Source organism: Budorcas taxicolor, chromosome 14 (genome assembly GCF_023091745.1).
Source record: "Budorcas taxicolor isolate Tak-1 chromosome 14, Takin1.1, whole genome shotgun sequence".
Taxonomy (NCBI): Eukaryota; Metazoa; Chordata; class Mammalia; order Artiodactyla; family Bovidae; genus Budorcas; species Budorcas taxicolor.
In genome coordinates this window covers 70,408,830-70,425,483 of record NC_068923.1, presented here as the reverse complement: position 1 = coordinate 70,425,483, position 16,654 = coordinate 70,408,830, and the positions used below count along the sequence as shown (strand labels likewise).

At 35.7% G+C, this 16,654-nt stretch overlaps 1 protein-coding gene across 1 annotated transcript in view; it reads right to left on the bottom strand.

Moving 5' to 3' along the window:
- Positions 1–6,512: 6,512 nt before the first annotated feature.
- The window catches only part of ANGPT1 (angiopoietin 1), a 298,845-nt gene continuing 288,703 nt past the window's right edge, over positions 6,513–16,654 (bottom strand). Inside the window, exon 9 of the mRNA XM_052651746.1 lies at positions 6,513–6,673. Coding sequence (XP_052507706.1) covers positions 6,513–6,673 — 161 coding nt within the window. The remainder of the gene's footprint in view (positions 6,674–16,654) is intronic.

Sequence of the window (16,654 nt, the reverse complement as noted above, 5' to 3'; positions counted from 1 at the left end):
CTCCTCCTTTCAGCCTCAGTTCCTGGAAAGGCTCATCTTTCTTAGTCTGAGTATACACTCACACATCTGTCATCCTAAAAAAGAATCCTAAAAGCCACTCCTGTCTCTTTAGTTCCCTCCCTAGCTCCTTTCGTTCTCAGCCTTCTTTTTGAAAGTCTAATCTAAACCAATGGGTTTTTCAGGTGGCTCAGTGGTAAAGAATCAGTCTGCCAAGCAGAAGACCTGGGTTCAGTCCCTGGGTTGAGAAGATCGCCTGGAGAAGGAAATGGCAACCCACTCTAGTATTCTTGCTTTGGAAATCCCATGGACAGAGGAGTTGGGAGGGCTAAAGTCGATGGGGTCACCAAAGAGTCAGACATGACTTAGTGACCCAATGACAATGACAATCTAAACCAAGTTTCTCAAACTTTTAATGTCCATGAGTCACTTGAGTATCTTATTAAAATGAAGATTCTAATTCAGTAGTGGGATGGGGTCTGAGATTCTGCATTTCTAAAAAGCTTCTAACATATAACACTAGCCTAGAAGTAATTCTACTGTAAATAGGAAGAGTCTGAACTCTAATTATCCTCTTGTCCTTACGTTTCATTTATTCATAACCCTCTTGCTGGCTGGTGTCTTACCCCTACACCTCTAAGTCTGGCCTAACAAAAATCACCAGTGGCCCCCGTATGCCAAATTCAGTGGGCACTTTTTAATAATAATGCCCCCACCATCTATGGTGAGTTAGGCATCTTCAGTTATTCATGCAATCCACTCACCTGACTTCTATAACTCCATTCCCTCGTGATGATTTTTCTCTAGTTTATCCAGATGTAATTTCTCATCTCCTTTTTGAATTATTGTCATTTATCTGCTCCTTAAAAATTTTATGCTTGATCAAGTGTTTAAGTGAGATCTATTTCACTACATATGCTTTTCAAATAATCTTGTCTAATAATTTTAATTTCTGCCTAAATAATCTAGAGTCCAATATCATCCATGTTGGTCCTGCTTGAGCTCAGACTCATTATATTCCATTGCCAAGCTTGAATCACTATCATCTCTAATTCAACATGTAAAATTGAACTCATTATCCACTCCCCTAAACCTGTGTTCCTTATTTTGGATATTTGCACCATCTTCTCTCTAATTATCCAAGACAAAAATCTGGAATGACCTTGACCCTTCCCACCTTCCATCTAATCATGGAGTTATTTGAATTTTTTCCCGTTAAATCCTCTCCAAATTTAGCTAATCCAGTCCATTCATGTTATGCTGCTGTATATATCACGTCCTCATTCTAACAGATTGTACCATTTGTCCTCAATGATCCAAACTTTTGCAGTTTTATCTCCTTCCAACACATTCACTAATTGCAGCAAGTACAGTCCTTCTAAAGTGTACAAAGAACAAAGCTCAGACACCACCTTCTATAAAATGTATTGTGTAAATTCAGGGATGCCTGTGTGTTTCCTTAAATGTTAAAAACATGTACATATAAATTTACTATTGAGTAGTAGTACTCTTGCCTGGAAAATCCCATGGACGGAGGAGCCTGGTGGGGTGCAGTCCATGGGGTCGCAAAGAGTTGGACACAACTGAGCGACTTCACTTTCAGTTTTCACTTTCATGCGTTGGAGAAGGAAATGGCAACACACTCCAGTGTTCTTGCCTGGAGAATCCCAGGGACAGCAGAGCCTGGTGGGCTGCCGTCTATGGGATCGCACAGAGTCGGACACGACTGAAGTGCCTTAGCAGCAGCAGCAGCAGCAGTAGTTACTCACTTGTTTTCCTTATACATTATTATTATTATTACACTCTATACAGAACATAACCTTCAGCACATTATCCCAGTATTCTTGTTGCAGTTTAAACAAACATTAATTTTATTAATATAAACTTCCTTGTACTGCCCATTAATATAACTTGCTTATTTTTCTACTGATTGTAAATTTCTTTATGCTTTAATCACCTGTACCCTTAATACCTTCTTAATGCTTCATTTGGATGCTAAGTAGCTGTTCACTGTGTTTGTTAAAAATATTTCACATTCTGCTCATTAAGCCTATAAAATGATTTCCTAAAGGGAGTGCTATGTAATTACAATCCAAAAACTCATTATGAATATTTTTGTTATACCTTTCTCCTAATGGAAACATTCCAGTTAATTTAGAGCCTTAATAATTTTCTTCTCTAAACTTTTATATCACTGCTTTGATGTTTAGACACTGTGTTAAAGTACACACATATTCTTATTTTCTTTTAAGTCCATTTTTAACTTCCAGTGTTTTAGCACCTTTTAACCATCAATTCTGATTCCTTATAGCATACGTAGGAAGCATACATTTATTTTCAAATTTAACTTATATAAGAGGAACTTAGGTAAGGTAGTCCTAGTTTTGTGGCAAAAATAGCTGATAATGGTACCCACCTTTATGCCCTTTTCCCTTTATACCAAACTCAGATATTCAAAATGCATCCTATTATTCCACAACAAGTTCCCAGAATTTATTGTCAATTGTCATATAATAATTCAGCATTTAACAATTGACAGAACATCCTAAAGCAGAGAAAATAAAGGCAAAAACAAACAAATGGGACCTAATTAAACTTAAACGTTTAAGTTAATTAAACTTGCTTGCACAGCATAGCAAACCATCAACAAAACAAAAAGACCACCTACTGAATGGGAGAAAATATTTGCAAATGTTTTGACCCGTGAGGGGTTAATATCCAACATATATAAACAGCTTGTGCAACTCAACATCAAAAAACAAATGAGCATCCCAATTAAAAAAGGCAGAACTGAGTAGATATTCTTCCAAACAGGAAAGGCAAATGACCAGCAGGCACATGAAAACATGGTCAACACTGCTAACCGTCAGGGAAGTGCAAACCAAAACCACAGTGAGGCGCCACCTCACACCTGTCAGAATGGCTGTCATCAAAAAGAACACACATAACTGTTGGCCAGCATGTGGAGAAAAGAGAACCCTTCTACACTTGGTGGGAATGTAAATTGGCACAGCGGAGGCTTCTCGGAACACTAAAATTACAACTACCATCTGGCCTAGCAATTCCGCCCCTGGGTATATATCCATAAAGAAAAAAAACCCACTAATTTGAAAAGATACATGCAACCCAATGTTCATAGCATTATTTATAATTCTCAAGGCATGGAAACAACCTAAGTGTCCATCAACAGATGAATGGATAGAGAAGATGGGTGATACACACACACACACACACACACACACACACACACACACACACAATGGAATGTTGTTATTTAGTTGCTAAGTCACGTCTGACTCTTTTAGTTGCTAAGACATGTCTGACCCCATGGATTGTAGGCCACCAGGCTCCTCTCTCCATGGGATTTCCCAGGCAAGAATACTGGAGTGAGTTGCTATTTCCTTCTCCAGGGCATCTTCTCAAACCCAGGGATTGAACCCACATCTCCTGCATTGGCAGGTAGATTCTTTACCACTTAGCCACCTGGGAAGCCCATACAATGGAATACTACTCAGTTATAAAAAAGAAGGAAATTTTGCCATTTGCAGCAACATGGATAGACATAGGACAATATACTAAGTAGAGTAAGTCAGAGAAAGACAAATACTGTATACTATCATTTACATGTAGAATCTAAAAAATACAGCAAACTAGTGAATAAAATAAAAAAGAAGCAGACTCACAGATATAGAGAAAAAACTACTGGTTACCACTGTGGAGAGGAAAGGGGGGAGGGGCAATAGTAGTGTTAAAAAAAGGCTGTTATGGGATTGTATTAAATCATGTGTGTAAAACTTTTGCAAATATAGAATACTATAGAATTTAAAGAATTTATTCAATAAAAAAAAGAACACAAGAAATAAAAAAGATAATTATTGACAGAACATAACAATCACAGTAGAGATGTGGGACTCAGACCCATTGCTTTGATCTAAAGTTCTAATGGAGCTAAGCTTTCTTATCATATCCAAGACTGAAAGATTTTCAAAGATTGAGACTTTAGTTCATTTGGTAATTTTTTTCATAGAACCCATACTTCCATATATCTCTAATTTTAAAACTTGTAAAATATGTAAAATGAGGAGTTGCACAAATATGTTACTTTCAATTTTATTTAAATTGAATAAAGCTGCCATTGATGTGCAGAAATTGCCATAGAAACTACATGAGTTTAATTCATATAAAAATTGAAAGACAAAATCCTATTACCTAATTGTCTTATCCTGAATAATTAAATGCAAAGGATATACATGTTAAATGGCCACAGTGCACATAATGGAGTCATAAAACATTTTGTACTGCTTTATTATAAATAATTGGAAATATTTCATTTTTTAAACCCAGATAACGAAACAGTAAATATCATGCTTTTCCCCATTATTTCCTTTTATTTTTGCATTATAAGATGGAAAATGTATTACTTTTCAAAAGAATGGTAAGTAAAAAAATCTCTAGGAACACACAAAAACAAAACACTCACTTTCACTCACTTAAATGAAAACATCAAGGAGGTTTTCAGAGGAAGCAGCTAAACAGTGTTATGAAAGAGTCAACAAGAATAGAAAAACTGTGGAATACCTGCAAACATAAATTTTAAGGCAGAACAGGTTTGTATACACATGTAAAAGTATAAACATTTGATGGTAAACTTCGAAAAAATAACTTCTGAAAAATGTGAGTAGCCTTATTCTCTCAACTGGAGGAAACCCACAAAGGCACAAGAGATCAAATCACCAGGCCTAAAACTGGTCTTCTTAGTGCCTGATAAAAACTTTTACTTTTTTTAAGAAAGGAAACTCAAAGTGGATTTCAATTTTTGTATATCAGAGTATACCTCATGCTTTGATAAAAACTGTCCACACTTGTAACCTTGAGCACTTAGAGGCAGAAAGCACTTCTTGACAAAGTACTGTAGTAACTTCACATTGCCACAAATATCTGTGTCCAAAATTGACTTAAAATCAGTTAAGCCACAGAAATATTTTCATTGTGATTTATAGTAGCTAGTAATTAGAATTTTCTTAGTCAGGTGACTAGGATTAATTTTCTCTTTTGTTCTTGTGTTTTCTTTAACATATAATACAAAGTTTGCCAATTTTTTTCCTGTAATGGTAATGTCTTAAAATCAGAAACTGCCTAAGAAAACAGAGCCCAAGGTAGAAAAATAGGAAAAAATAGTATATTTCAAAAAGTGGTATAGTAGTTTTTTGAAAATGTGCTTATTTGCATCAATTGAGGGCAATGTTGCATATTCCAGAATAAACAGCTATTAGGTTTACTGTAGATATAAACATGCTATGTACAATGATATTTATAATTCTTCTTTCATTTTTCATAGATTTCAAAGTGTATCTTTTATAGAAACTGGAACAGAGTGAATCTGGAAAGCAAGTTTCAGTTAATTAGTAAAAATTAAATTAGCATGAAATAACAGGGTGAAGAATTGAAGATAATTGTTTTAAAAATAATAAAGTTACACTTAAGTGGACACATGCAAGAAGATCCTGTAAAATGACCTGTTCCAGTTTACTTGGTTTTATTTCAACTTATTACACTCTAAAATACTGCTTTCATGTATAATATCAAAGGAAATATTAAATGCATGTATATTATTTTAAGGGCTTGATGATATATTTCACAATCTTTAAACTTTACTCAGGCTATAAATATATTTATATATCAGTCAGTTTTTAAAATAAATGAAAACTGTAGCATGGGGGGAAGGATAAATTTTCATCTCATATGTCCAATAGTTGATTATGTCCATTTTTTCTGAAAACTGTATCAAAAAATCAAAGAATAACAGAGTATGTTTCTAATTCACACTGCTATTCTTCATGCACTACAATTCTTTATAGTTTACCAAAATGGAATTTACATTTGAAGATGGGTTAACTGAAATCAACTAGCAAGTATGATTTAGGAATTAGACTTCTGAAATCCATTTCACTAACTCAGAGGGCAATACTGTTCTTCCTGAACTTTTATTAAAATTGTGCAACAGTACAAACTTATTAGGTTTGCATAGAAATAACACCATTTCACTGGTGTAATATATCTTTTCCAAAGGATTATGGCAAGCCAGTTTTTATTCTTCATGTATACTTTTTGTTGTTGTTCATTTTCTTCTTCTCTCTCTTTTTTCTTTTTTTTTTTTGGTTTTACATGAAATAAACCATATTTATCATCTGGCTACCACAGTTCCAAAATAAAATCCAGTAGTAGTTTGAAGCACAGTGAGCTTAACAGTTTCTTCCCTTTTAAAAGCATGACAATGAATGACAGTCTATAGTCAAGCCATATGAACACAATCAATCATCCCAAGCAGAGACTTTGTGAACTCAAAAGGTTCCACATTCACAGTCAAGGACCTTGGTGACTTCACATAACTGCTACTTGTTGCTAGAAGGGAGACCATATTGTTTGCTTCAGAAATTTTCAAGCAGTTTCTCATCTGGTGGCTTCTCCAGATTTCTTGGTGGCTTTTATAATTGCTCTTGACTGATATTATGCCTTCAAAAGTCCAAAGGTCGAATCATCATAGTTGTGGAACGTAAGGAGTAACTGGGCCCTTTGAAATAATGCCATTTTATTCCATTCAGCTTTCCATGGTTCTGTCCCGCTGTATAAAACATTCCATTTAGATTGGATGGGCCACAGGCATCAAACCACCAGCCTGAAAAATTAGTTAATAATGAAAGAGAAGGAGAAGAAACAATTACATAAGTAAATTGAACATTTGGAAATTCATGCCACTTACTGAAGGGAAACATTCATACTTATGATTATTTGCAAATCAGAGGTATTCAAAAAATATCTTCCTGGTAGTGAAATTGTTTTAAACAGCATCCAACAGACAGCGTACAATCAGAAAGAGGAATGCTCTCATGAAAATCAGCTTTCAGTGTCACTCCACTGGGACTCATTTCCCAATGTAATGATGGGAAACATTTGGGTTTCAAGATACGATCTAGTCAGGCCTGGATTTGTACAAAGGGTAAGTAAAATGAAACCCTTCAGAGGCATTCCACCTGAAGCCTGTAGAACAATTAATTATTAGCAATGAAGTTCAGAAGCTTGGACAGCTAACATCTAAACAGAAAGAAATGTCCTCCATGTAGTTCATAATTTTGCCTACTGGCCCTTAGCTGCTTCTGAAATTAACTGGATACCAGAAAATAACTGAATTTGGATGGCTATACCCTCTCTGCAGTTTATAGCAATATGGGAAGCATTCATTGAGAGTAACCACATAGTTCCTATATAGCAGCATGTTTTCCTGTGATTATCAAAGTTCTTTCTAAACTTAGTAAAAAGAAAAATGATGAGTAACATATAGATCCTGTGCTCACATAGCTCTCTGCAAGGATAACTCAGTACTTCATTTTTTAAATGAATTAAGTTCTTAGCTTTTAGATAAAACATAGTACTTTTCCCCCTCTCTTCTGAAGTAATACTACTAAAATCTTTAGGGAGAGATTTATGCCAGAGACATTCTGGCATATTTGTATTTGGATACAGTTGACCTCCCTTTGATTACAGAGTTATACCTAAGGGACTAATAGCTAAAGAAAGAGAAAGCTGTACAGCTGATGTTTAACTGTAACATGAGCATCATCTTGCAGAAACTTTAGAAAAAGTTAAATGGAGAAAAACTAGTTCTCATTTTTCAATTTTGGAGGGTGAATACAGCTGGGTTGTATTTATAAAGTCATACTAGAGGCCTAACAAGCTATATTAATCACTAACTCATACTAGGAAAAAGTAAGGTATGTCAATGAATTTGGAAAGACACTGTATTTAATGTTTTAGCAACTGTATGCAAACAACATAGATGTTAATATAGTCAAAACACGGGGGACAAGAAAGTTCTTATTTGGCAAGGAAGGAGGAAACTGTAAAATTCCACCTTTTTCTTCTTAAGATTAATTCCTTTAAAATTTTTTGGTAAGTACAACCAGTAAAAATATGCTATTTATATTTTAAAAAAAGGCATTCTGATATTAGGGAATTTATTTACCCATAATACTCTTAAAGGACAAAATGAAACTCAACTTGATTGCTTCAGTATTTTAACTTTCTCCTCCTTTTCTATGACCTTCTTGAGGCACTCTTCCATCATGTTAACGAGCCTTTCATAGTCTTTCAAATATCCACCATGGTCTCTAAAGCAAGCACAGTTACTCTATTGTTGAGGACTACTACAAATCATAGAAGGATCCTCCAAGTTACATTAAGATACTCAGAGCAAAAGTGTGTGGATTTGTTTGGTTTATAGAAAGTCATAAGAGTTCTGAAGAGTGTGGGAATGCAGACGTCTGTTGGAACATAGCCTGACAATGAAGGGCACAGGCTGAAGAATACATTCATTGGGAAACTACAGTGAACTTTGGAAAGAAACAAGAAAAAGTAGGGACACATGAGGGGATAGGATAAACTGATCTTATGTACCCTTCCTAACGAGTAAAGTGGGAAAATGTTCCGGGTAAGAAGAAAGGCATTTTGGAGACACTGAAAGGAGACCAGTATGGATAGGTCAAAGTTAACAAGAGCAAGAGTAGCCTGAAGCTGAGAGGGTCTGAAGATCAAATCACATAGTCTTTTACCTGCAATGCAGGAGATGCGGGTTTGATGCCTGGTTAGGGAAGATCCTCTGGAGAAGGAAATGGCAAGCTACTCCAGTATTCTTGCCTAAGAAATCCCCTGGACAGAGGAGTCTGGCAGGCTACAGTCCATGGCGTAGCAAAAGAGTCAGACATGACTTAGCAATTAAACAACAGCAACAACGAATGAAAAGGCATGGTTTATATTCCATATTCTTAGTGTCACACCTAACAGAGTTTGCTTAGCAGATGACTGCTAAGGGCCTACAGATTTATTGACAGATTGTTTTTTCTTTTAAAGCCTCTATGGTCTGAATTAGTCCAGTTTATCTTTTTTTTTTAAAGCTATATTTGATAGATACCTGTATATATAACATCCAAGTTTATTGTATTCATTTTTTCTTTCTTGATTCATTCAATTTATAATCCTCATGAAGTGTTGTCATACAACACTCAACAAGGCAGATGTGGTCCTTACTCTTACGGAGTTTACCTCCAATGTGACAAACAGGCAAAAGAAAAAATGTAGCAAATAAATAAAATACCTACAGATTATTAGGAAATGATGGCAAAAGGAAGAAGAAGAGGATGAGGGGAGGAGGAAACAGAGAAGAGGAAGGGGGAGTTAGAATCAGGGGGCTACGAAGGAGAATAATAGGAGACCTATTTGATTTTTCATGTTCATGGAAGAAGTTGATATTTAATGAAACTTGACAGATGAGAAGACTGCAAAGTGAAGATGGGGAAAGACTCTACTAAGCAAAGCAGAGCACATGCCAAGGCCATGAAGCTGAGAGTTTGGTGTTTAGGAACTAAAAGAACATCAGTGTAGTTGGTGGTATCCAGTGGCCAAGGAAAAGACTTGCAGGAAATGAAGGTGGAAAAATGGCAATCTTGGTGGAAATTCAAACAATGTGGAAAATCTTATAGTTTATCCAGTCTATGTGTCTATCATCAGGTGAACAAGTGGAACATTCTCTAGGAATGGGAACCAATATTTTACCAGGAGAACCAGATCTGCCAGGTTAAATGTTTAATTAAATATTTAGAGCCCTTGTTCTCTGACTGTGGTCTACCAAAGCCACCCTGAGCACATGTGGCAGCATGATGAAGGGGAGGAAATTGAACCTAGAATCAGTTCAACAAACACTAACCAATGGACAGACATAGGGTCAGAGTTGAGTAAAACAAAATTCCTGACTTCAAGGAGTATACAGTTTTGTGTAAGAGAGAAACAAACTGTTAAATGAGAAGATAGCTATTTAACAGAGATGAAGAAAATCTTGGGGACAGAGGCAGAGTGTCCTGTTTGTGGGTCTGTAAGTTTCACTCATCACTTGACCTGGATCCTGAAGGATGGGTGGGAGTTCACAGGATGGAAAGAGATTATCTAAAGACAGTACGTACTCTGGCAGAGCACGAGAGAGTGCCTGCCAGCAGCTTGGCTTGGCTGCAATGCCAGTGGGTAAGGGGTTGGAGAACAAAGGGTTGGCAAAACCAATGGGAACAAGAACATGGAGGTTTTTATTGTACGTTTAAAAGTGCTCTTGTAGGCAATGGGGAGCCTAGAGCACCAGAGCAGAAATTAGAAGACCCTGACTTTGATGCTGACTTCACCAGTTAATAGCTAAGGGATCTTAGGCAATAGTTTATGTAACATTCGATATTTGAACAGTTAATATGTATCAGGACTCCGCTAAAATATTTATATGCATTTTCTCAGTTTATTCCCCACACAACCCTATGTGGCAAGTACTGAAATGAAGACCCTGATGCTCAGACAATTTAAGGAACTTTTCCAATGTCACATAGTCACTTACCTCCTCATTCCTAAGATGTGGATCATAAATATCTAATCAATCATTTTCACAGCACAGGTGCAGAGATCATATAAGATGCTACACTATTAAAGCCTCTAAAAGCCTATCTAAATGTTCTTTTGTAAGTTATCTAGGAAGCAGGCATACATTTTAGAGCAGGAATAAAAAGAATCAGATCTTACAGGATCATCAGAATCATTTAATAATGAAGACCAAGTCATCAGTGCCAACATATTTACTTATTTGCTTGGTAGGGTTAATTAGAGAAATACGAAAATAATTTGGATTCAAACGAGTACAGTTGTTCAGTGTTCATGTTGTAAAGACATGGCACTTAACTACCTAATATGGGTTTTATGGGCTTACCTAGGGTTTAGGAGGTAAAGAATCTGCATGTAATGGAGAGGCAGATATATAGGACAGACTTGTGGACACAGTGGGGGAAGAAGAACGTGGGACGAATTGAGAGAATAGCTTGGAAACATATACATTACCATATGTAAAATAGATAGCAAATGGGAATTTGCTCTGTGACAAAGGGAGCTCAACCCAGTGCTGTGGGACAACCTAGAGGGGTGGGGTGGTGGGGTGGGATGGAGCAGGAGATAGAAGCGGGGTTCAGGAGGGAGGGGACATTTGTATACCTACGGCTGATTCATGTTGATGTATGGCAGAAACCAACACAATACTGTAAAGCAATTATCCTCCAATTGAAAAAACAGAGATGGCAAAAAATAAAATGAAAGGGCAATTATTACTCATGACAAGTTCAGCTGTAGTGTCAGTGTTCTTCCCAGGGACGGGGGAGCCTGGTGGGCTGCTGTCTATGGGGTCACACAGAGTCGGACACGACTGAAGTGACTTAGCAGCAGCAGCAGCTGCAGCAGTCCTTTATAAAATACTCTCAACTTCAAGTTCGCAAAACGAGTTATCTGTATGCAAGTAAGTATTTTCTGTTTTTTCTGACAAGGAACAACAAGGAATTTCTTTGTATCAAATATTTAAGTTGGTCCACTTTCTACCTCTCTTTGAAGAAATTAAGCATGACCTGGCCATTTAACATAAATCCTGAAAAGAAGTGGCTTTAAAGCATATTCATAGAAAGCAGGCAAAAAGTACAGCAAGCTCCTGGTTACTCCTGGTTAATCTAACCATATGAACTCATGGGTCCTCAGAACAATGTAAGTTTGCGTAGATTGAAGGTATCCTTGTGAACACATAAAGGAGTATGCCTGGGTTTGCATTTCCTCTCCGATTAGATATCAAATAGCTGAATCAAATATATTCTAAAATTCTGGAGCGATACCAGCTTTGTACTTTGTTCTATAAGTGCCTGGGGATAGATGAGCAATATGTTAAAGAAGTTAATTAGAAGAAGCACTTTAAGCTCTAAAGAATTTAGCAATGAAAGCAAAGGATGGAAGGGAGCGGCAGCTTCCATCTGCTGTTGGGACAACTGATAAAATGTCTTAAATGTTTTAAGATTGGCAATTGCTGAGATGAACTTTGCCAAGCATTTTTCTTCATAACCTGTAACCTTATGTATATTTTAATAAGAAATCTGAGAAGCATGTTTCTAATTCATTTACACTTAACTCATTAAAATTTAGTTTTAGAATAACTGTCTTGGGCTTCCCAGGCCTTGAAAAATCATTTGAGTCTTTTATCTCTGAAGCAGAAAATTCACATTTTATCACCAATACATGAAACTTTGCCCAGAAAACAGGAACTTGATTCTAAACTTTGTACTCAGGAAGTTCAAATTTATTTGAAAGTCAGGAAACCTAACTCTCAAATTCTTCTGATCCTAAACAAAATGTCTCTCAACACTTCTTTTCTAAGGTAAAAAGTACAGCAAAATAAAAAGATCTATCTGTTGTTATGGATTTCTTTCTAATCAGCAACATGCAAAAGAACTGGCACAGAGAATAAGAATCTTCCTTTTTTATCACTAACTAAGGATGAGGCTGAAAAAACTGACTGATGACACAGGGATCATCGGGACCATCATGAAAATCACCCACTGATTTCATGGGTACAAATCCGGCTCCTACCCAGAACTAGCCTCAAGGAGCAGCTGCAAGCTCTTGTGTGCGGAGCCGAAGGATCCTTCCAGAACTCTGCATTCCTTCTGTCATTTCATCCCATACCCCCTTCAAGTTAAGGACTTGGCTTTTTTCCCCTTTCTCTTCTTTTTGTTCCATAGATAGAAAGTTGTTTATCCTGGCTGGTAATCTTGAATTCATTTTAATCCTTTAGGTATTCTCTTACTGCCTCTTTCCTCCCTTGGACTTCATTTTACTTTTAACTAGTTAAGTGAGGAAATCCTCATGAAAATGGGCCACAAACAGTAAAACAGAGCTAAATTCTTGTCTTTGAGTGCTGTTTCTTTTAAGAATGGCAGTAGAAGGAGTGGATAAGGTAATGGCTTATCTGGAAGTCATATTCAAATCCTCCGACATTAATTCTGTGACCTTAAGCAACTTAGCTAAGTCTTCCATATCTTAGTTCTCACCAAAGATCTCTATTTCGAATGGTTAATGGAAGTGTCCTTTAAACTATAAGTGTGTCATTTATGATAATGCAGAAATGACTGTTATACACTAAGAGTGCAATGTATATTCACTATATTACTTATTATTAGAGTAAAATATAAACAAAATTGTTTTGCTATTTTCATCAACTATTAAGATTTGGTGGCAGCCTTGTGTTATAGGCCTATCAGTTCTTATTCACTTTTTTCCAAATTTAACTTTTAAGAGACATTTTCTGATATTATTTTTTCTTTTTCCAATAAATATAAACTTCCTCCCAGAGAACAGGAATATAATCTTAAATTCTGCAGTTAGAATGTTCACATTTATTCGAAAGTTATAAACCTAACACTCAAAAGTTTTCCAATATGGAATTTAGTCTTCTGGGGTTAGGTTATTCTTAAAATTTGGCTCTAGTCTTTAATATTCATCCCTTTGTTCCATGTGTGTGCATGCAAATTAATATACACATGTGAAGGTGAAAGTGTTGGTTGCTCAGTAGACTGTGTCTGACTCTTTGCGACCCCATGGACTGTAGCCCACCAGGCTCCTCTGTCCAGGGAATTCTCCAGGCAAGAATACTGGAGTAAGTAGCCATCAGGGAAGAATACTGCAGTAAGTAGTCATTCTCTTCTCCAAAACATCTTCCTGACCCAGGGTTTGAACCTGGGTTTCCTGCATTGTAGGCGGATCTTTACCAACTGAGCCACCAGGGAAGACATATACATACTTTGGCATTTTAAATCTAAGTTCATGAAAAAGTCACATTCATATTCACATTCATTTATTTTTATGTCTTTTCACCAAGATCATTTGTGATTTCACAATGTCCTTTCAGAATCTGATAGCCTACTCATGCATTTAACCAAAATTTATTAAGCACATCTTGTGAGACAAGCACTATGCTAGGCCCTGAAGACACAATGGTGGAGAGCATGATGTCCCTGCCTTCAAGAAATGTACCTTTTATGTGGAACAGGCTTATGTACTAAATAAGAAATTGCTTTGAAATACAGTAATGCAATGTAGATATCTGTGGTTAATCTTAAATAATCCATATGGATCTTTTCTCTCAACATGTTTGCCTTAAAACCTAGGGAATGCCAGTTATCTGACAATGGTTATCAAAAACTCTAAGATGATTACATTTTCCCAAAGATCTTGTCACTTTAACCAGTTAGATAGCCTGTTAATTTCTTCCATTTTGCCTTCTTCAAGGTTATATCGCAGGCAAGGCAAGTATTTATTAACTCTCTACTGCTAGCATCTGGTAAGTTCGAGGGTGTACTAAGAATTTATGTGTATGACTTTATCCCGTCTTTTAGAATTGAACTGAGAACATCCCTTGTTAGCTTTAGCAAAGTCTTGTCTGTCGACTGACATAGTTTATGCGTGGGAAAACAGATTGGAGTTTCTACCACAACAGATTCTTTCTGCAGAGGGTTAGGTCACATTTTTACATAGCTTTTATATTAGATACCAAATAAAAAAATTGTGTTGAAAGAAAAGGTAAGAAAAAGAATGTAAAACAATACCATATTTTGTTAGGGGTCATTTTCTTTTCTTTTGGTCAGTAACCTTGAGTAATTATAGTTTCTAGCAGAATTTTAGAAAAATATATTTTGAAGAATACTAATTTGGTACCAAAGCCCATGTTTTCTTTGCATGTAAAAATCTAATGAGAAAAGGTTTTCATTTTCATAATTTGAGTCATAGTTTTTTGCATATTTATATTTAATACAATAAATCCATATAAACAAAAGCATGTGTTGACTGATATTACATTTTCATTTTGTAAACATTAAATAATAGGGAAAACATTAAGTTTATAATAAAACTGACTTTTTCCTTGGGTTCATGAGGGTACAAGAAGGGCTCTCCTGTGAGACTAAGAAAATATTTCCTATAATCATCTCTTAAATTTATCCCTCCCACTACTGAAATATATACATTTGTTGTAATATACTATATAAAGGGGGAACCTAAGGACAAAACTTACACATTTTCCTAAGGTCAGTGAATCACAGAACATAGATATTCCTGGTTTATAATAAATGCACACTAACAAATCATCTCTAATGATTAATTAAGAGGTCAGTTTCATAGAAAATGTGTGTGGCAATTTTGATTTTGAAATATATGGTATGGTCCCATAACAACAGTGTAATAAAACATAAAAATTATTCAGTTTTTAAATTGGACAGAAGAATTTCTGGTAAGGTAGAAATAAGTACCTTATGTCTGGAAAAGGAGGTATAAAACACTGTGGTATCTATTTCTACTGATGCAAATATTTCCACTAACAATGAACTACAACCAAACTGAAAAATAATACTACTTGTTTTTCTCTACTGCAGCCACTAAGAGTACATCGAATAACAAAATCACAGAACCAGAAGAAAACGTAGGAGACAATCTTATGTAGGCTGGCAACTATAGGAACGTGCATATGTAAACTCTCTCATATAACTACCTGTATATTTTCTTGAAGGTGTCCATAACTAGACCTCCACAATCTCTTCTGGCAACTCATTCCAGCCTTTGATTCCTGGAAACTCCATCAAAAGTCACTTTTCCCTTCCTCTAATAACTATCACGTGCTATATTTTGTCCCCAGAACTTGCTATAATGTGAAATCGTGTATTTATCATTTACTTTTTGTTGATGGTCTTCTTCAAAAAATACAAGCTCTATTCTGTCTTGCTCATTTTTCTAATTGTAGTTGACTCTTAACAGTTATTCCTTAAAATTATGTTATGTAAATAGAAGGAAGTTAAGATGTTAGGAAGAAGGAAGAACAAAATGTTCTACTTTCTGTCTAGCTGAAATACCTGTTTTTAATTAAGCCTATCTCTTGTTTTTCAGCTGTTGATAGATAGGATAACAACAATACCACCTTCTCCAACAAAAATCCCTTCATGTACTTGAAGAAAACTATTTAGGACGGTTAAGCAGGCAATAAATCTGACTTTATCCTTAATTTCTTTTAGAGGAAACAATGGAAAATATATAAATAAACAAGATAAAGCTTTAACTGATGATGATAGAGAACTAAGAATTATTAGTTTCAAATAGTATGAAATCTATCTGCTTAAGAGATGATTTTAAATATGTAAGAAGTCAAAATACAAACTTTTTAAAAGGAGAGGAAAAATCATTAGATGGAGAAAATGGGTCTAAGGTGAACCATGACAGAGAATCTAGAGTGGTGGTGGTGTGGGGGTAGTTAAGTAGAACATAAGTTTCAGATAATCCTCAAGTTACCTGGACTGTCATTGACATTCACCCTTATGTACCCCAGTTCTTAGCTATCTAAATTCCACATATTAGTTTTGCAGAGTGCATCACTTTGCAAGACCTGGATTCTTTTAAAAGGATATTTGATAGGGTAGTGGTGTTTATTACAGAAACATATTTACTTAGACTATTCCAGCCCAAGCAATAAGTAAAAATTTCTTCTCCTCAATATATGTGTTTATTGATGGGTAAGAAATAGGTCCAAGAATGATTATGGATGAAAGAACATGACAAAGTTCAATCATCTGAAGCAGAAATAAAATCACAATGCTGAGCAATGTAGTTTTCTCATCATTAACCAAGAGATGCATTCTCCTCTTTGCTTTGCTCTATATTTTCATTATTATGACAGTAATATGAACATATTGGAACACTATTCTAAGTAAACATTTGAACAATTTTA